We start from the raw sequence: 21937 nt of genomic DNA on the forward strand, positions 1-21937 counted from the left end.
AACAAACCGAGCGAAGACAAATTGACAAACAAACATCGCGACGTTGAACAGCAATAATTAATACGACCAAGGAAGCCGCATTTGGCAGCCATTCAAAACTTGGCCACAAAAACCAAAAAAGAAACTATCGCACACAAATACACACACTCAAAGAGACACACACAGACACACACGTGGATGAGTCATAGCATTTGGCGCATGTTTAGAATTTACAAAGACTTTCACAGATACAAAGATACAGATACAACGCAGACTGTTATAAAATTATATTTGAATCAAACGACACAAAAAGCAAAAAAAATCACGAGGTGTTTCAATTGTTAAGTACAGTAGACACTGGCAGTGAAAGTATTGAGCGGAGTTCAAAGAAAATACTATACATTCATTTGTAGGCAGATTCTTTGGCTTGAGTAAGAAAACGTTGTCCAGGATAATTTTATAATTTTAAAATTATCCAGAATTGCCGAAAAATATTTAAATATATATTCAGAAATTGCCTTTTTATTAAATATAATAATTATATTTAATTCAAATTTTTTAAAATGCCTTTTAATTTAAATTTAAATATCGAAAACTTCAAAAGATTTCAAAAATTGAATTCTTCATTTTTAAAGTAATTATAATTATAATATTAAATTATGATTTTTATTTTGACTATCCTCTCATTCAATTCTATGCTAAATGCTGAAGTTGACTTAAAGATCTCTTAATCTCATATTCCTATCAGTTTTATATGAAAGAAAAAACAATTAAAAGAAACAAATTCGTCTAATATCAAGATGTTGTGTATAGAGATATATGCAAAAGTTGCTTGATATGTTTAACACAACATTTCCTCCGACTCATTCCGAAAGAATTTCAAAACTAATTGCAAATATAAATTAAAAATCAAATTAAGACATAATAATTTAGTTAATCGATTTTTTGAATAAAATGTATTTGATCTGCTTAATCAGCCCTCGCTGAAGCAGCCCTCGTTGCTTGTGCAGTCAAAATCGTTCACTCAACAGATTTATATGCCACCTGTAATAGCACACACACACATAGATACAGATACACAGATACAACTATAGCATTGGATACACTTGTATCTGCATAGATATTGCCTGCCCTAGGCGCGAATGCCGCTAGACATTGGCACGTATATTGCGTCTGTAGAATACGTTTTGGCTCTGGGGTTTGTTGTTGTTGTCGTTGTTGTTGTTGCTGCTCTTTGATTTGTGGGTGGATGCGCTGACGTCTTAATTCAATCAGCACCTAATCGAATTATACAACCGAATCAAAGTCTTGCCATGGCCAATCAAAATCAAAATCACAGTCCTTCCACTCACTCACTCACCCAGTGAGTCATTCACTTAACACTCGCATTTTGCTGCACTCACACACACACTTGAAATTTACCCTAGGCAGGATGAGAAAGTCGTTGATAGTATTTCGACGTCTGAGAATAGGATCAAATGCGTTAACCGTTGCAAGTTCTCGAGTTGCTGACTCCGCGCGCGGCTCAAAGCGACTGAATTTTGCGTGACCCGCCGGCGTCGAGCAGACCAACTCGCCGATTACTGATTTTCTTTTTGGGAAAGCGCTGGAAAACAGCACAGCACAAAAAACAAAAGGCGCAAATCACAAGCGACTGCTAAATGACTAAATAAAATAAAAAAAAAAAAACAGAAAGAGAACAACACACCCAGTCACAGTCAGGCAAACTGCAGAGCAACCCCCCTCATGCCGCGCCAGAGCCAACGATTTCCCAGCGATTTTAAATAGAAGATCAATTACGCGGCAATCAAATATGGGAGAGCTCCGTGCTCGTTGAAGCGCACACTCGGATCGGATATATTTGATTTGGACGAGACCGTTCCGAGACAAAAGCAGACTTTTTTTTATTTAGTGGAACGCCAATTATGCGTGCAATGCGAAATGGAACGGATGTGTAAGCGACTAAATATACCATATATACTCTGAATACCGAACACACACACTTGCAGACTACTCCCCACTTATAAAAGAGCTAAAGCCAGCTAAAGAGTCAATCAAAATGATTTCATTTGGGGTTTGGGTTTTGGGTTTTGTGTTCGGCTTTTTGTGTAATGCAAACGCAAAAACTCTTTTGGTCGCTTTTGAAAAGAGAGTTAAAACAAAAGACAAATGTGCGTTGGGCAGTTCTGGCCTGGCTCGGCACTTCCGGTGCCGCTGTGTTCGGTTCTCTTTCCACCCGTTTTAGAATAAATCAAACGGAAATTTTTTAGCCAATAAAAACAATGCTCATAAAACTAGCCCAGTCTATAGACTGCAGGGGAAGTAGGGTAGGGGCTTAGTTTCTGCTGCTGTTGCTGCTGCTACTTCTGTTGGGTGTGTTCGAAGGGGAGCGCCCGCGCTCGTTCGTGAAGAAGCGCATTTACTTTGGAAATCGACTCGGAGCTCCTCGCATTTATGTGAAATTTATTGATTTGCAAAAATTAAAATGGGAATATCGTATGGGCATCTGAGAAACAGAGTACGACAAAAACAACAACAACGACAACCGACAATTGTACTTGAAATGAGCGTACTTTTAATTTTAACTAGATTGGATAATTAAGAAATGTTTAACAGCGCAAAAACAATAAGTAGGGTAATGCCTTAAGCAGTTGATAGAATAGCAGTTACCCTGTTGTCAACGCTAGAATGTGGAAAACTAATATGATAATGAAGTCTTGATATTAGCAATACAATTTTCTTGTGTATATTGCCTACTATCTATACTGACTCGACTATGAAGCAACCTATCTAAGCACATTTAGTATACCGAATTTCACATCTTTCATGCCCATATTTTTCAAAATGAGCAGCCTTTGATTATATAGTATCTAACGTTACTCGTCTTACAGCCATACGATATTTATGAAACATTCAGAATACTTGATAAGATATATTAAGATATATATTATTTACGAAATTTCATAAATGTGCATTAAATGCAAATATGAAAAAATAATACACATTACAAATCACTTCTCATAAAAGGACAGACCTCATCAGTCATATGCATACATTCTGTCGCATATCTGGAATACTGAACTTAAACTTCATCCCGTTACTTCCAATTACCCCATTTTCCGTGCTGTTCGCTTACAGGGTATGCAACTACAACTATATTTTTAGTGCCTTAGTCTAATGGCCTTGCATTTGAAACTGAGGCTGCCCGCTGGACTGATAGCAACCTGTGCGTGCGCCCATTTATTATTTTGGGCTTGGGGATTGGAATAGCGATTGGCTTTGGGCTTGGGCTTGGGCCAGCTATCGATGGAGGGCGTGCCCAGCCGCGACCTGGCAGTCGTCGTAGCGTTGTGACCCAGCCTGCGTTAGGTGCGCCGCGTTGCTTTTGTTGTTGCGAGCAAATTAAGAACCATTCTCGCATTGATTTATTTGGTATGCCATTATTAAGTGAGTAGAGTATTTATGGAGTGCTGTGCAACAAACAGATCAGTTATGGGCGCCCTTTAGAATGCGGCACGAGTTTGATGTTCACTTCGATCTAGGGTTGGGTTTTTGAGCAGGTTGTAAAGGTCATTCGAGTTTGTATTTTGACGTGAACTCAAGGTAAATGTCAATGAAATGTTTAGAAAATTGCTAAGTATAATACCACATCTCGAATCCGAAAATCCTTTTGGCGCTATATTGAATACTATTTTCTGTATGCTCTAAAAAGTTTCCCACGAAAATGTGCAATAAATCTTTGCCAATATTTTCAACACGTATGATGAACAACCAAAACCCCAACGCAACGTCATCTTTAGTATATATTTTACACCGTATATACGAAGCTTAATAAACTCAATTCTATTTAAATCATGCTTTCCTGCTCGCAAATATATCAATAATCAACAGTTTCGCTGACGCCCAAGTTCAACTAAATTTATATTAACTATAAATTATGTTTAGTCACTAAAAGTCGCCACAAAAAAAATAAATATTTAAACTTTTTCTAATTTTCTTTTGCTGCCAAAATATAAAAAACAACGCGGGCGTAGATTTAAAAATAACAGCGCACAAATTAATTCTTTAAATAAATAAAGGCGCCTTTACGGCCCAATAGAGCTGTGAAAGATGTGAAAGAAGCATAATATTTGCATAAGTAAACTCTGGGCTAATGCTTGGGGATCGACATAAACGATGTCCGCGTCGTGACGCCAATCAAATGGCCAAACGGGGCGTATACGCATTTTGATAGATTAGTTACGCCCACACACGCACACAGAAAAATTGCCATAAGGTGTTTTTAGAGAAAATCACATTCATAGATCCCATACCATTAGCTTATACTACGTAGGATCGTCAAAGCTATCATCAAAATGTTTGAGACATTGATTTGGCAGTTGGCAAGTTTCATTGTGTACGGGAATATTTCATTAAGTTTGCCATCTGGATTTTCCTTGTGTTTATTTTCCATTTTTAATGGATACTGTAAAAGGCTGGCGGGCAACTGTGGGCGTCTAGCTGCACACAAATATATATACATATATATATATACATATATATATATTTGTAATAAATATTGCTCAGCCAACAAATTTTTGGATTGTACGTCATTTTATATATTTAGCACAAAGAACAAGCAGATAAGAAAAACCATGCGCACCTCCAGCTCCAGTTTGGAATTTTCTACTTGTTTTTTTGTGTTTTTTTTTTTTTCGGGCAACACAATTAACACGAACTAATGTGAAATATTTGAAATAAACATGTGCGAAGGCAAAAATCAAGTTCAATTTGTTCACAAAAGAAAAGCACGATATATACAAGCTAAAGACAAGATCATCATCATCAGAAAAGTGAAAAGTCGAGAACTGACTGAAAGGCAAATAATCTATAAATAAGTGCCAATAAATTTAAACAAATAACAATACGCTCAACGACGAGAAAGTTGATTAGAAACTGGTCTTAAATAAATAACAAAATAATAATTGACTCGAAGCTGAATAAAACTGAAAAGATAATTAAACAAATGTAGGTTTCTAGGCGAAATGTTTTAATTGATTGTTAAAATCAATTGGAATAAGAGTTGAGTAAATAACAATTTTACTGAAAGTACGAAATTGTAAATAGGGAGGTTTTTGCAATAAAGTATAAGTCAGAAAAATAATGAAGGTAGACAATCCTCAAAAATATTATTTATATACATGAACACTTAAAATATTACAAAGCAAAAGTAATTTCCCCAAAGCTAAGAGAATGTAGTCATAAATAATTGAAAGGAAATGTGCTAGCATTTAAATAGGAATTTCAACAATAAAAATGAACTTATTTTTCTGAATGAATATTTCGACTTTAAGCGAAATTTCTTCGAATTGAATAGAACTTTTCTATAAAACAACATATTTTTTAAACAAAATATCTTAGTTGCCTGGAAAATATTAAGAGGAATTGTAATTTTGTACAATTGTAAAATTACGGAAATGTAATAAATAAAACTACATTCTACATTCTCTCATGAAATGTTCTACAGCTATTGTTGCTTTTCAGTGCAAATTAACTTGGCCTCTGTTTAACTTTAATTAAAATTCAACTGAATTTCATTCAGGTTATACGAAAAGACCCTTCGAGCAAATTCATTTTGTCAAACTTCGTGAATTGAAAGGGAAAAATTCCCATTATTTAATAAGTAGAGAGAGTGCGATGTTAATGTTATTTTGTCCAAGACATCATGTTTAACGTTCCACTCTTCTACATCATATTAATTTTTAATAGTTTCTACTAAAATGTTGTAAATAGAGTTCTATTTTCAGTGCACTATTTAATGTATAGATTTATCAGTCATTTGCCACACGCACACACATTCGAAAGATCGTCAGAAAAACCCATTAAAAACGTCATGTTTGCAAGTGCAAGTGTCACACTTTTCCGACTGGCCACACAGAGTGCTGCATCCATCAGATACAATATTTAGATATTACCTGAGCCCGATGGTGCGCGTGCTTTAAATTTGGGCGCAAACATTGTTGTGTTTTGTGTGTGCTCTGCAAAAAGGTTGCATATGAATAAAAAATTTGATACGGGTTAAGCACTTGCAATAAGCTGCACTTCACTTGAACGTAAAACACTTTGACACACTTTTCATTCAGGGCTGGGCACTGCACAACAAACAATCGAAAATGAAAAGCGCGCTGAGCAAATTGCTTGGAAAAACGCTCGACTAACCCTGCCCCATTTTTGTTTTTGCTCGAACTCAATTTTTGTGATGTGTGCAAGTGGAAATATAGAAATGCTGCCGCTGCTTCAGACGCAATATATATTCTATGCGGATATATATATGTGTATAAATATATGTTGATTTTCTTTTTGCTTTATTTTTCACGCGCCTTCGCGTTGCGCACACGACTTAAACACGACGACGACTACGCCAGGCGAAAATCTTGTACAAGTCGCTTGGATTTTCTTTCGACAAACGAAACTCAATTTGTGTGAGCGCACAGCGAAAATAAGAAGAACAACAAATTCGTTGAATGTTCCCTCAACAAATTTGATTTTCCATTTTCCTTTTGGGCCAACGCAGCATAAACAAAAATGTTGATGCTTGCGTAAACAGAGACAGGCAAGTGGAAAAGGCGGCCAAAAAACTGCTTAACCCCAGAGCGCAAAGAGCAGAAAGAGCAGCAGGAAGAGTGGGTGAGAGAGGGAGGGTGGGGGAGAGTGAAAGATCGTCTCATGTAGTGGGCCATAAATTTGTTGAACGACGCCTAGATAAAGATACATTTTCACGCAATGACCAAAATCGCTCGCGCGTTGCACATGTCGTATACACAATATTTTGTTTTTCAAATCTAGCAAAAAATGATTGCATACTTTACGGCGGCAGGTGCAAAATAATTATAAAAATAAAAATGGCATAATTGTGAGTGTTTGTGAGTGTGTGAATGTGAATATAAGTATATTGAACGAATTATGAAAACGAGCACAGCTACATTCAAATGAACTACAATTCTGGCCAATTAGCTGCCAGCTGTGCTCCTTTTCAAGTGGCCCAAAAAAGCGGCCCACAGACATTTAGAGGGCAGACATAAACACATAGGTTGTTGGGTGGTGGAACGGAGGTATATACAAAAACAAAGGGGGGGAAGGGGCACTTTGACCGACCGTTGGCATAGAGAAAGCCCTTGGCCAGCTGCAGCTCATTGTCAATCTCCTTTAGCAGATCGCTCTCGGACCAGCTGCGTCGCTGGCGCTGTCGCTGCAGCTGCTGCGGCGATAGCAGAAACCGCGTCTGCTTCTGTGGGCGTAGACGCAGCTTCGCTGCCATCGCTGGCGTCGGCGTCGGCGTTGACGTTGGCGTCGCTGTCTGTAGCTGCCGTTGTTGTTGCTGCTGCTGCTGGTGCGGACGTTCGCTTTTAATTGCTTGGGCTATCAAAATTGTTGGCATTCGTTTAGTTTTCTCTCTCTTGGCTAGACGCATGCCACATGCTGCACTTAGTCTAAGGAACCCTGTGCTCAATTGTCTCTCTGCAACAACAGCAATAAACAAAACAAAACAAACGAATCGCTTGTTCGTTTTGTTGCTTCCCCTTGCCTCTTTCCCCTTTTTATGCCAATTGAATGGAATTAATTAAAATTTCCGCTTAATCGCGATTCGGTCCCCCCGCTGTGCCCCCTTTGGCAATGCAATTGCTTGCAGCGCCCCAGATAAGCCGACGCAATCGGAACGAGCGCAGCGTGAGCCGCGGGGTATTGGGGCACTTATAGCTCGAGGGTCTTGTAATTTAAATTGGCGGGACACTTGAGCGCAGAGTTGCAAAAAATTAAATCAGCAAAAAACAACTTAATATTTATCGTTATGAGCATGTAAAAGACTTTTGCTAATGACCCTCGCTTATATAGACACTTCATAAATACTATATAATATGATTTATGCACGTTCGTATTGTGGGAAAACAAACTTATAAAAAATTAGTGGCATCAATTTTAAATATTCTACCAAATTTTCATTTGCCAAATATTTTGTGGAATTCTTTCTCATAAATTTATGTCATTGAAAATTATTGTTCTAGCTGAATGTGACACTTGGCCATAGGAATACTCTTTAGGAAGGGTAAGGCATGAAGAAATTGAATGATATATCATTAATAAAAGCGAGAGCAGAACTGGGAAGAAATTAAAATTAAAACTAAGTGGTAACAGCTGTAATTAAGCTTTTATTGGCTGAATTGAATTAAATTGAAATTCTAAAATTGTTATAGGGGTAGCTACTGAGTGTAGCTTAAAGCTTTTATGAGATATAATTTTTCATGTTAGTTCTTTTAAACGCTTTCTTTTGAAGAAAATGCTACTATTTATTAAAAAGATAATAGAAGCTACTTAACAAAGCTTTAAACTGCTGCTGATAATGTGCTTTCAAAAGCAGCTTTAAGTGTAGCATGAATGAATAATTTTTTCTAACTTACTAGAGCTTTACGCTTACAAAAAATATAAATTAAAAGCACGCAGCTTTCATGCGCTTTTAAGGCTTTTAGATAAAAGTATGAGCCTTAAAGTACAAATAGGCACACATAATTCGAAATGAATGCCACTAAATTGTATAAGTTATATATAGTATAAAAAATGTATCTGATTAGTTAAATGAGCAATGCATGATTAATTATAATTAGTTACTTTCGATCAATGTATATCTAGGACATTCACAGGATTAGTCAGTCGATCAAGCAATGCATCATTTACAAGCGCTAGCATAAAACAAATCTCTCTGTGACACAGCTTACGACTAGATCAAATCAAATCGGTCAACGGATATATGTAGATAGATATATATGTGGGGCATGCGTACAAAATAATAAAGACTAAATAACAATTGAGTTTGTTAATCAATTTATCGTTTATTAAACATTCAACAACACTATATTGGCTTTATTTGTATTAATTTCCAAAAGAACATTTAACCAATTTTCACAAATATAGTTTTCAATTTTATTTGTATTATTATTATTCATTTTTTTTTTTGTTTCGTTTATTTTTTAAATATTTGCCTAGGACAAAAACATAATTTCAATTTTCAATTGGTTAAAAGTAGGCTGCATGCTGCTGGAAGGCTTTTCGGGGTAGCTGAGGGGGGATATATAAATTGTTTAAAGCGTTTCAGGCGGTTCCATTAACAAAGGTTTCTGGGCGTGCACATAGAGTATTTTTTGCATCCTATATATATTCAGAAACTGTCGGACGTGGTTGTATGCTCAAAATTGCGCCAATATTTATCGAACTCCTCGAAGATTTTCGAGCGGAAGGGCGAGCTAGCGAACAGCTCATCGAAATTTCTATGGAAATTCACCAAAAATGGCGAAGACGATGGCGAAGGTGATGCTGGCGCTGCTCGGCCAGAGCTCGATTTGGATCTGGATTCGTTTTCTATATGGCTACTCGTGGTTGACGTTGTTTCTGTTGTACTGTTGTTGTTGTTGTTGTTGCTATTGAAGTTGTTGGAGTTTTCGTAGTTTTCATTGTTGTTCTTGTTGTTGGTTGCTGTTTTATCATTGTCTGTGTGAGGGCGGCGATAGAGAGAAATTTTGATATACAAAAGAGCGACACACACAGAGAGAGACACACAGATTAAGAGTGTGAGTGAGAATGAAAAAGAGAGTGAGAAGGAGAGACAGAGAGCGAACGAGTTGCTACAACAACAATAAACACACACATTTTTACAACATGTTTTTGAGATGAGAGAGTGTATGTACTAAATGACCTTTCACCAATGAGTTAAAAAATATATAAGTACACTCAGAAAAAAATGTGTATCCTAGATTTAATTGAAGTACAAACAAAATATGCTAAGCGCATGTTTAAGTTTTCGTTTTCAACTAAATTTAAAAGAGATATATATTGTTGAACCATTTTTTTCACATATTTTTAAAATATAATTTTTATGTTTTTTTTTTTTTTTTTGGAATATTTCTAGCTTAATTTTCTTGAAATTAACTAAATTTTTTGATAAAATGCAATATTTATTGTAACACTTATTGGAACTAGTTGTTCAAAAAACGTTTAAAAAATAGTTGGTTTTGCAAAGATTTCATTGCGAAATGGGAAATCAGAATCTGGCTTAAATTTCATCTCATTAATAAAGTCAAAATCTAGAATACACATTTTCTGAGAGTGCAAAAGAGTGGGCATTTAGCTGAACTTGTTCCAGGCCGTAAGAACGGACAGGCCAAGTAGCAGAGCGGTGCCCAAGATGCTGCCAGCTATCGAGGTGGAGGATGAATTGGATGTATTATTGTTGCTATCGACTAGGCTACGGGGAATGGGCGTTGGGCTGGTGGGTGATTTGGGTGGTGAAGCGGAGTTATTGGAGTTGGAGTGGGAGCTGTAGGAAGAACAGGAACCTTTGAAAGCGGAACCACAACCAGTGTCAGGCGTTGGGGAGCGGCAGGAGCTAGTTACAGAAGCGTTGCCTAGTTGCAGATTATGACTAACGAGTCGCGCGGTATTCGATCGATAACGATAACGATTGGCAGCCGGCAGCGTCGCTCTCGGCTTGTCCGTGGCAAACTCACCCTGCACAGAAGGCGGCAACCGGGACACCTTGTACGTCTTCACAATGGTCGACTTCTTGCTGGCACTGCTTAGCGAATTGTCCGTTGCGGTCTCGCTGCGCTCCTGCTGCTCGTGCCGCTCCACTTGACCGGATGACTGGGCGTCACCTTTCAGCTGCTCGCAGCTGCTGAACTTGGCGAATTCGCGCAGATGACGCGGGAGCTCGCGCAGATTTGCCTCGGCCTGACCCTCCAGAATGCGCACGGGCGTCGGCGCCTCCGCATCCGATTCGCTGCCGGCCGTCGCCGCCGTTTTGGCGGGCGCTGGCTGCGACTCGGCGCCGCTCTCCCAGTCGCTGTCCGCGGGCATTGAAAGCTTGTGACGGCGCTCCTTGACGCGATTGAGAAACTCATCGCTAATGTTCGCCTGGTGCTCGGTGGCGTGCTGCTGTTCGTCCTCGATCTTGGATATCTTGATGATCTTGTGCTGGCGCCGCTCCTCTCGCTCGGCCACTTTGTTCATCCACTCCTCGGCCATTTGCTGGCGGAACACCTCATCCTCGCTGAGTGTGGGCAGCTTGGGCGCCGGCCGGTAGCTCTCGCGACGCGGCGGCGGCGCCTGCAATACCGTGGGCGCCCGCTGCATCTCCTCCATCAGCCGGCGGCGCTCTTGCTGCAGTCGTTCGAACTCTAGCTTCAGCTGCTCCTCCTTGCTCAGTATATACTTCAGCTGCTGCTCGTGCAGCTCGCGCGGCAACGAGGCGCGTCTCTCCCGCTGCCTGTCGTACGCCGGCGGCTGTCCCGGCTGCGGGGTGACGGGCGTGGACACCGGCGCCGGCGACACGCCACGCCTCGAGGTGGTGCTAATGTAAGTGGGATTCGGATCCCGCTCGATCATCGAGTAGCAGCTGGCATAGTGTGGCCGCTGCTGCTGCGGCGCCTGCTGCAGCATGGGCGCATGCCGGCGCCCGCCTCCGTACGCATTGAAGCTATCGTAGCAGCTGCTGCTGGACAGATCGTTTGTGCTGGCCGAGAGGCGTGGCGCGCGTATAGAGTGCGGCTGTCGCTGGCCCTGGCTCTGGTTCTGGCGTTGATAGCAAATCTCCACCTCGCGGGCAAATGGACGCGCGATATTCTCCGAGTAGCCCAAATCGCTGGCATAGTGTGCCCAATCATCCTGCTGTACTGCCTCGGTGGGCACTCGGTAGTGTTCCGCGGAGCTGTGCGGGCGCGTCTGCTCGTTCAGATTGCACAGCGATTCGGCGCGACGAGTGCGCTCGTAATCGGGCGCCAGTTGAATGGGTATCTCGACGGCACGTGGCACCGAGGACAGTCGCTCCTGGCGTGATCTGGCCGAGCGTTCAATTTCACGCTCCAGCTCCTGCATGTGGGCATGCCGCTCACGCTTCAGCTGCTCCAGTTGGCAGCTGTTGTTGTTGTTGCTGTTGGTGAGGCGACTGAGATCGTAGAGCGAGGCGGATTTGTCGCGCTGCTGTCGCTGCTCGCGGCCCGTTTGCAGCTCGGCATTCAGCTGTTGGGACAAGGCGTCAAAGTCCTTGAAGAGCTTTTCATTATCCAAGTGATTGCCCGTCGAAGGTTGCCCGTTGCCGTTGGGCTGAGCAATTGCGTCGAGCGCTGCTTTGGCACGTTGCCGAAATTCCTCATAAGTGCCGCTGCTGCTGCTACTGTTCACCTTGGTGCCAGTTGTTGTTGTTGTTGTTGTTGTTTGTTCTCTGTGCTGCCTGCTCTCTGGGAGCAACTGTTGCTGCTGTGCGTCATCATTGAAAGTGTTTGACATGCCATTTAATTTCGTTGCTGACATCATATTTGCCGCTGCCGGCGGCGGTGGCACTGGCGGTGCACAGTCCACCTCATCCGCCGCCGCCTGCCGTACAGGTATCTGATGCACCTGGGGCACCTGCTGCTGCTGCACCTCACGTACCGGAAATTTCCCATTTGCCGTGGGCGTGTCACCAGCAGGCTCCTGCTGCTGCTGCTGCTCGCGACTGCTATTGCTGTAGTCGTAGATCACCTGGCCGTTCTCTACACGCTTTTTGGACTCAAAGGAACTGGTCTCGATGTTGGAGTAGCGTTTGCTCTGCTGCGGCTTCTGCTGCCCGCTCTGCTCAATGTTGGAGAAACGCTTGCGCTGCTCGTCAAAAATGTCGCCCTGCTGGGCCATGCTGGGGAACATGCGCGCCAATTCGCTCTCCATGCTGGCTGGAAATTTGCTGCTACTGTTGTTGCTGCTGCTCCTAATGTTGCTGCTGTGGCTCATGTAGCTGCTGTTGCTGTTGCTGCTGTGTTTGCTCTGCTGTTGCTGCTCGACTGTGCGCTGGTCAAATGCGTATGGCAACTGCGGATCAGCTGCTGCTGTTGCTGCTGTTGGTTTATTTTCAAATGATGATGTCGCTGGCATTGTTGCTGTTGCTGTTGCTGCTGTGCTTGCCTTTTGGCTTACGTCATCTGCCATTTGCTTTTGCTGCTGTGTTGCTTGGCTCTTTGCCTTGGCCGCCGTTTCGGCGCTCTTCACAGGCACCGGCGGCGGCGGCGGCGTTGTCGCTGTGGGCGTTAGACTCTTGCGCAATTCGCGCATCTTGGCCGCTGTTTTGAGTATCTGCTCCTGTTCGGCAGTCATTTGTGCGCTATCCATGGCACGCACCTGTTCGGCGCTCAGCTCGTGATAGCCGCGTCGCTGTACGAACTTCTCGTGTGCGTCCAGCAGCTGATCGGCCGCTGGCTGCAACTGTTGCTGCTGTGTCAGCGCACGCTGCGCCGGCGACAGGCACACCAGCAGCTGGGGATCCTTCTGCGTAGGCAAGCCCAGCCAAGCATCCTTCTCGCCTGCGGCCTGGTCCAGCGACAGCTGCAGCTCGCCAATGTGCGGCAATTGGGGCATAGGATAAGGCATGTTGTCCACTTGTTGCTGCTGCTGCTGTTGCTGCTGCTGCTGCTGCTGCTGTTCAGTTATGTTTTGGGCAACGCTGGCGAGCTCCTCAAGCATCTGCTCGCCATAGGGCATGGAGGCCAATGTCTCGGTGCATAGCAAACGCAATTTCTTAATGCGCTCCGCTTCCGTTTCCGCTGCTGAAATAGGGGAAATAGCTGGTTGCTGCTGTTGCTGCTGCTGGCGCAAGGGAGGTGTGGGGGGTTGCTGTTGCGGGGTTGGCGAGGCCAGATGTATGGCAGTGCATTGGCTGTGCTGTGTGCTGTCCGAGCAGTGCGAATCGTTCGACTCTTGTCGATTGAGCAACAAGGGGTTAAGGATTGGATGCTGGGTGGTGCTGGTAGCGGGATAGTGCATGCTGCTGGGGGGCGGTGGCACAGGCGGGGGCGTGGGTGATAACCTACAGCGCAATTCGTTTGGCTGCTGCTGCTGCTGCTCCGGAGCAGCTGGCGCGTTCTCGTTAACGTTACCGTTACCGTTTCCGTTTACATTCCCGTTTTCGCGTCGCGTCATTTCGATCAATTCGCGCACTTTTTCCATGTTGCGAACGAATTCCTCGCGCGTTGCCGCCAGCGAAGTGGTTGCAGTTGAACTGTTGGCCAATTTGTTCGGGCTAAATTCGTTGGCCAACAATGTCGAATGTTGATTCGCTTCTCTTGGCAGCTCATTTAATGCCGGCGTGGGCGTCGCTGTCGGCGTCAGCGTCGCGGCACTAAGCAGCGATGATAGCGAACTGCTGCCCGGCGATGTCGGCTCCGTCGGGGGATGAGCGTTAACAGGTGTGCTCTCGCGGCTCGATTGGTCGGCGGCAGTTGTTGCCTCCGTTTCCGTGTCCACTTCCGTTTCAACCTGCAATTGTTGTTGTTTCTTTTGGTTCTTGGTATTCGTGTTGTTGTTGTTTTAGTATTGTTACACAATTGTATAAGTATATGATTCTAGCATAAACATGGCCTACTTTAAGTTTATTGCGCACTCAACCGACCCCGAATACTAGCCAGAGATCTTGGACCTTCAACTCTTGCTAATCACAAAGATACAAACAACATTAAATGATCTCTAATCGACAAGAACTTTTTTAATGAACAATTTAATATGAAATATGTGCCGAAAAAATCCAAAAAACACTGCAAATTTATTCGTTCAACTTAAATACTGTTTTATTAGCATTGGAAATTTACACTTTGCCACAGCGCACAAAAATTTCCAATATTTTATATATTTTATAGAGCCTTGCATTAAAATCGATATCGCGGAAGAATGCGATTCGCAAAACTACTATCGGTTATCGCTTTGATATCACTCTCTTATCACTTTTTAACTTCCACTGAAAACTAACTGCAAGAAACATATTGTAGGAAATATATGTAAGCAAACAAAGCTAAACCTTCAGACTAGCTTTTTCTCTATGTATTCGAATAAATTGTTTTATCGCCTTCGAAGTTAAAAAAGCGAGAAATCAATGCATTTTCCCTTTGTTAACAAGAATATTTGACATGATGTTGCCGCATTGCTTAAATGCTGCTATTAAGCAATGTACAGGCTTTTAAACAAATATGCTCTATCATATATGCTAATAACATATACGAAAATGGATTCGACATTTAATCGAAATAAAATATATATATTTTATTAAATCTTTGATTGTAGCTTAAGTCTTTCTTATCACGAAGAAAACAATGTGAAGACTTATTAAATGCAAGTTTTTTCATAAACTTAATTAACATAATTTGTACTCCTTTCTAATTAAATATACCGCCAAGGCATAAAAAACTAATCATCTTATATTAACTACTCGTCTGATTGCCACCCATATTCCCTTTTCCCTCCTTTTCCCTTTTCTCTCCACACTAAACCTCCCGCAACTCCTATGGTTAGTTGGTTAGTACCGTGCTACGAACCTCGCACTCGCCCTCGGTTTCCGTTTCATTGGACGAGCTAATCGGCTCTGTGGTTGTTGTGCTACTCAGGTCGTCGTCGGGTCGATTGATCAGCCGGCTGGCATCCGTGTCCAGATCGCTGAGGGCTCGTTTGGCCAGGGCAGCTGCCTCTTCGAGCTCGAGTTCCATTAGATCCGAGACGCTGCTGGAGCCGGACGAGCTGAGGTAAACCAATTCCGCGTCCTCGGATTGTGGCGACAACGTGCTCTGTAGACGCGTGCAGCTCTCCAAATCGCTGGGCTGCTCGAGCAGCTTTGTTTCCAGCATGAGAGCCAGCGGCTCTTCGCGACGCTTGTGCCGGCGACTGAAGTCGAGTTGGCTGCGCGGAAACGCTTCGTTTGCCTTCGCTGGCAGTGGTGAGCGCGTCTTCGCCGGATCATTGCCAGAGGAGGATGCGGAGGCGCTGCGACTTAGGCTGGGATCGCCGCCCGCTGCTGCTGCCTCGCTATTCTCCTCCAGAATGCTGTCCAGATAGCGCGGACTAAGCAGCTGCGGCAGAAAGTGCGATTCGAGTGCATTGCGTTTCTGGGCGCGTTTCTGGCGCAGCTGCTCCTGCTGCTCGGCGCGGCTGCTGGACGGCAAATCCGCCGAAGACGCCAGCACAGCAACAGGCGCAATCATAGCCGTCGGCGTGTTCGCCGTCTCCGAATCCGCTTCAAATACAACTGGCGACTGCAGCGGCCCATTGAACTCACCGGAGCTACAATCGCTGCTCAGCTCCAGCTCTTGAATTTGCACATCGCGCGCGAATTTACTAAACTGTTGCACGGCCTTTGGTGAGGGCGATTCGACCAAGTAACGCGGCGGCGGTGACAAGGTGCCGCTGTTGCCGCTGCTGCTGTTGCTGTTGGTGCTGTGTGCGGTTGTTGTTGCTGTGGTGCTGCTGATCTCCTCAATTGTAGGCTTACCTTTGCGAGCGCGTTCCTCCTCATCCGTTTCGATGCGTATCTGATGTATGATGACCTTTGTGCTGCGTTGTAGCGGCTGCTGTGCGGCATGTTGCTGTGGTGCACGCTGTTGCTGATGTGTCTCAACCTGTTGCTGCTGTGTTTTGATCTGTTGCTGCTGAGCCAGCGGCTGTTGCAGCTGACAATTCGCCAGTAATTCTTGCACAGCTGCTGGCAACTGTTGCTCTGTTTGTGTTTCCTGCTGCTGTTGTTGCGTCTGCTGCTGCTCCTGCTGTTGCTGCTGCAACTGTTGCTGATGTGCATCTATTTCGTCATTGCTCTCGCGCACTATGCGATGCACAATGACCTTGGCCTGACGTGGGCTGCCTGGTGGCCTTGCTGCCTGCTGTTGCTGCTGCTCCTGTGACAATTCTGTCTCTTGCTGTGATTGATCCCGTTGCTGCTTGGAGTTTTTGGCACCCATTTCGTGTTTATCTCCCTTTTCGACTATCACAGGCACTATGTGAACCACTGGCTGTTTCTTGAACTGATCTTCAGACTGCTCAGAGGCCTTCTTTACTCTAAGTTCTTCTTTTGGATCTTTTGTCTGAGCTTTCGGATGTATCTCAATCAGATGTTCCCTTGGCTGATCTGCTACTTGTTCGGCTAACTGATCAATAATCTTCTCTATTTTTGAATCTTCAACTAGATCTTGCTCGATCAGATGTTCAATTCGGGGCTCTTCCGACTGTTGTCTTGGCAACTCTTGTGGCTGATTCTCAGACTGATCTTTAGGCTGACTTTTTGCTTGTGCAATCGACTGCTCTTCAGTGTGATCGACCAGCTTCTCTTTTGTAGACAGATCTTCTAGCAGCTCTTCTGATTGACATCCTGGCAGACCTCTTAATTGTTGGACAAGCTTATCTTTTGTCTGCAGATCAGGCTTATTGATGGGCTTCTCTTTCTTTTGATCTTCAGATAGATATGCCAGCTGATCTGTAGATTGACATTCGGGTTGATCTTCCAACTGCTGGACAGGCTTTTCCTCTAACTGATCTACTAACTGATCGACCAGTTTACCTCTTTTCTGATCATCAGATACTTCAGAATGAGCTGCAGGCTGATCTTCTAACTGCTTGACAAGCTGCTCCTTTGTCTGATCTTCTAACTGATCGACCACCTTCTCTTCTGCCTGACCTTTAGACAAATCTTCCAGCTGATCCTCAGATTGATGTTTGTGCTGATCTTCCAAATGTTGAACGAGCTTCTCTTTTGTATGAACTCTAGGCTGAACTTCTAACTGATCGACCAGCTTCTTTTCTGCCTGATCTTCAGACGGATGGTCTTTTGCTGCAATATACTGTTCTTTGGACTTATCCTCTAGCTGCACCACAGACTGTTCTTCTGGCTCTTTCTGGCTGTCCTCTATGCTGGCTATGCGCGTGGTTGATTCATCAGCAGCTGTGAGGCTGTCGGTGGCTGTGGTTGACCCATTTGAAATGCTGCCAGAATTTGCATTATTATCATGCTGATGATCATTAGCTGCTGTTAATGATGATGAAGTTGTTGCTGCTGCCGCTCCTGCCTCCTCCTGCTGCTCTCGCTCCTCTGTCGCTGTTCCCTCCGCCGCCGCCGCTTGCTGTTTATTTTGATTTGCGTTTTGATTTTTATTGCGCTTATTACGATTACGATTGCGATTACGATTACGATTATTTGGCATCGTCTACGTCGCGTCTAAGCCTGGGAAACTGTTGCACTCGAAACGGAACCCACACTTAGTCTCTCTGTATATATATATATATATATATATATATATATATATATATATTTAAATGTGTATGTGTGTGTTTGTGTGTGTGTGTGTGTGCTTGATTTGTTGTGCCTGCCTGCTGCAGTTTGTGTCTGGCTATTACGCATACGCCGCGTTTGCCGCTTTCAATCAGCTAAATCTAAAAATTGCTTTAATTCGTGTGCTTTTTGCTTTTGTTTTTTTGTTATTGCTCGTTTATTGTCGTCTTTTGTCGTCGTCGACGTCGTCGTCGTTTAGGGATTTCTCTCTTTCTCTGTGTCACTCGTCGCTGGCAGAAACACAACTAAAACTGAAAAACTGAACCATACGGCGCCGTCAGCCGATCAACCAAAACGACGAGCCGGCATTTCAAGCAGCGTCGACACCAGCTGCGACGCCAGCTGCGACGTCAACGGCGACTGCGACGCTCAGCCGCCCGGCACAAGTTTGACACGCGTCCGGCGCTGCACAAATTTTGATATACAGATATATATATATCATGCGTATATATATATATATTTATATATCTATAGATATAAAACACGCAAAAAAAGAATATTTTTGATTTGACGTTTTTACGTTTTAGTTTTCAACTTTCGCTCTCATCGCGTCCGATTTGTGTGTTCCCGACAATTTCGTTTTGCCTCACAGATTTTTCTGACAAGATTTTCTTTCGACTTGTTTTGCGCGCTCGCGTTCCCGTTTCTTCTGCTGGCGGCGACTGGCGACCAAGGAATGGGCCATGGGCTGCTCCCAGCTGCCAGGCGGGCCACACAAATCAGTTGCACATAGGCACGTAATGAACAAAAAAAAAAATAGAAGAAAACTAAAAAAATGCCCACAACAAGAGCAACAAAAACAACAAATACAACAACAACAACAATATGGGGCATTCATAATGAGGCTCGTCTGATGATCATTTTAAAAATACATAAGGCGCTGTCTGTAGAATTGTAAAGAGCGCAATACATTTGCCTCAAGTAGTGGGAGTTCTTCTGGGATGGGGGCGTGGCAATTGGAGGAGTCGTGTGTGTGTTAAGTGCAGAGCAAATAAGCAAACGTGCTGTGCAGTGTATTCAAAGTTGTTGTCGCTGTTGTCTCTCTGGAGCTAGTCAAACATAAACAAACAACAAAGCAAGCAAAATCAAGTCCAAGTCAAGTTCTCAGGATTTGAGGCACACGCTAAAGTCAAACAAAAATGTTGCATCAATTTAAAAACAGACAAAATTTATATATACGTATTATATATATATATTATATATTATATATATTATTAGCTAGATAGATAGATATATGTATATATTACTCGTGGTTATAAACAAAATCGGAACTGAGTTGTTTAGAAAATGCTTCTGTTTTTCGGCTGCAAATAATGTCATCCTTAATTATATTCTTGGCTACGTTGAAATTTCTGCAAGCAATTTTAATGTTTTTATTTATGCAATGAATGCCAGAAAAATAAAGAACCCAACTTTGAGATGTTTGAACTTTGAAATAAACAAATAAATTGCTACGCTAAAGGAAGGCAAATATTGAATGTTTTTTTTTTTTTAGTTTTTACTTTGCATGTGCTACAAATAGCCATTCAATAATTGAAAAGAAATATACACAATATACATATATATTATTTAATAATATATATTCATGCTCGCAGTTTAGATAAACAACATATTTTTTAAATTAATTGTATTAATTTGTGGATACAAATTTAATTATCCGCTGATCACATTTTAATAATAAATGCAATAAATAATTTAAATATACGAAAATCAAAATGTGGGGACTGTTCTTATGATTTATAAAGACAGTAATTAAAAGTTGATATATCTTTTATTTTTGAATAATATTTAAAACTTGTCGAAAAATTATTGGCAGCAAAAATTAAAAAAGTCAATTCAACTTTAAATTTCAGCTCTAAACTGTTAAACATGAAAATATGTAGCTTTTTTTCACGATAATTTTGCATTTTTTCCGCCTTTATAAACCTCGAATAATATTTATTATCTTTTGTATTTTTGTTTTAATTTCATTCAATTACGTCTATTTAAAGTCATTCAAAATGTTGTTTAATTAAAACACAAAGAATGTTTATTTCTTGAATCAATTTGTCTACTTTCAACCCCCCTCCTCACCCGCTTCGGGCCGCGCCTGCCCATAGCCCACCTCAGGCAATATGCCCAAACAAATCGCTTACAACGCATTTAAATAACACACAGCACACACACACACACACACGCGACTGCAGTAAAGTGTGTATGTGTGTGTTCTGTATCTATGGCATTTTCAAGATATTTTTCGTGCGTAATTTCTTTTTCGATTTGTTTTCTCTGATTTTGTTTTTAGCTTTGCTACAATTTTGTATTCTATGGTCTGCGGTCTCCGGTCTCCGGTCCCCGATCTCAGTTCGCTGTTCCTCCGATTTTTTGGGGTGTCTACACTTGAATAATTTTTACGAGTTGAAATTGAAGCACTTTTTCTGACTGACAAGTGTGCCGGCTCATGTGTATGTATATGTATTATAGTATATATGGATACATATCTGTATATATATCTTCTACTGGGCCATGCGGTTAGTAGTCGTTGATTTATTTTTAAAAGTACTTAATGGATTTCAATTTCTTGACTTTCTCTGGCTTTGGCTACCTCAGCTGCTTCTTCATTCAATTCGTCATGCTGATCGTGGGGCGCAAATAGATCTGTGAGGCCTTTCCCGTTCCTGTCAGGTGCCAGACAAGTGTGAAATGTGCACGTGATGCAAATGAACTGCATTGGGGCTGGGGGCTGGGGGCGACCAGGGTGCACCGAGATTATGCAACAGTTGTGTGTGCATATGACACGACTCTAGAGGGCTTAGGTAATTCACAGCTAAAAACAACATTTAAAGGCTGAAGAGAAGAAAAGCACAGTGAAGCACACTTAACATTTGCTGCCTAATTAAAAACCTATTAAAACGGCAATTTCCTCTGTGCTAGACAGACATAAAAAGTCTCAGAAACGCCTTAACACCAGGCTATATACCTCTCTCCCTCTTGCTCTGTCTCTTTCTTACATTATTCTAATTCTTTTTCTGCTTCTATCTCTGGGCACTTATTCAGTTTATTTAATTTGGTTTCGTTTCTGTTGCTTTTATTTTTGTGGTCTCTAAATTGCCTAAAGTATTATCATATTATACTCTATCGAAAAGCATCGTTAACTGTCTTTAAAACCACCTGAGCACTAAGTTAGAGTATTTTTTTTTCTATCTTACGCAACATCGATAACAACAACAACAATTACCACTTATTGCAATAGATATGCATTTCGTTTTCTATATTATTTTTGAGTTATCTTTCAATGCTGATAAAAACGAGTTTTTGATTGTTTCGCCGAATCGAAATTGGGTTTCCTGTGTTAAAATTGGGTTCCTACCCCAATTCGTTCGATATGTTAAGAATCGCTGTACCTTATGCAAAATGTAATCCAAATTGAAGAACTGTTAAAGTGTATTGAATGTTATTAAACAAACAATTATTTTGTATGGATATATGCTTGTGACATTATCAAAGAACATTTTTTAATAATTTTTTTAATTGCGAATTAATGGAACATATTTATTATAATGCAGTTATTGCTTGCTACGATAATGAACTCTCAAATAAAATAATAAGTGAACAACTTTTCAACATGTGTAAAAGATTTTGTATACATTTTTAATATAGACTGTATCTGTATATAAAAATAATAATTTATGTATTATATATGATATCTTCAGTAAACACGAAAATAATAATTAAGTTTTGTTTAAAAAAAATTTCTGTTTTTCTATTAAAGTAAATATATATTTAGGTTTTCATATGCTTTTGTGCTAATAATATAGTCTTGAATAAAAATGTGAATTTTTCTAG

The 21937-nt window shown here is 41.9% G+C and overlaps 2 protein-coding genes across 25 annotated transcripts in view; one reads left to right on the forward strand and one right to left on the reverse strand.

The window, feature by feature from the left end:
* RNaseZ (ribonuclease Z) overlaps nt 1–21937 on the forward strand; it is a 47727-nt gene that overhangs the window by 20509 nt on the left and 5281 nt on the right. The gene's annotated exons all lie outside the window — the stretch shown is intronic.
* The window catches only part of CAP (Cbl-associated protein), a 40140-nt gene that overhangs the window by 16620 nt on the left and 1583 nt on the right, over nt 1–21937 (reverse strand). For 10 of the 24 annotated variants that reach the window (XM_032435879.2, XM_070209844.1, XM_070209843.1 and 7 more), the window contains exons 2-4: nt 15339–18048; nt 10515–14289; nt 7114–7377 (exon numbers count right to left, since the gene is read on the reverse strand). In XM_032435879.2, the coding sequence (XP_032291770.1) occupies nt 7114–7377; nt 10515–14289; nt 15339–17984 (6685 nt within the window). In that variant the 5' untranslated portion in view covers nt 17985–18048. Of the gene's footprint in view, nt 1–1401; nt 1524–5933; nt 5997–6177; nt 6359–7113; nt 7378–8818; nt 9499–10514; nt 14290–15338; nt 18049–21937 lie in introns of those variants that run through there. The other 14 variants (XM_070209845.1, XM_032435887.2, XM_032435896.2 and 11 more) reach the window with 11 other exon arrangements.

Source organism: Drosophila virilis, chromosome 5, assembly GCF_030788295.1.
Source record: "Drosophila virilis strain 15010-1051.87 chromosome 5, Dvir_AGI_RSII-ME, whole genome shotgun sequence".
Taxonomy (NCBI): domain Eukaryota; kingdom Metazoa; phylum Arthropoda; class Insecta; order Diptera; family Drosophilidae; genus Drosophila; species Drosophila virilis.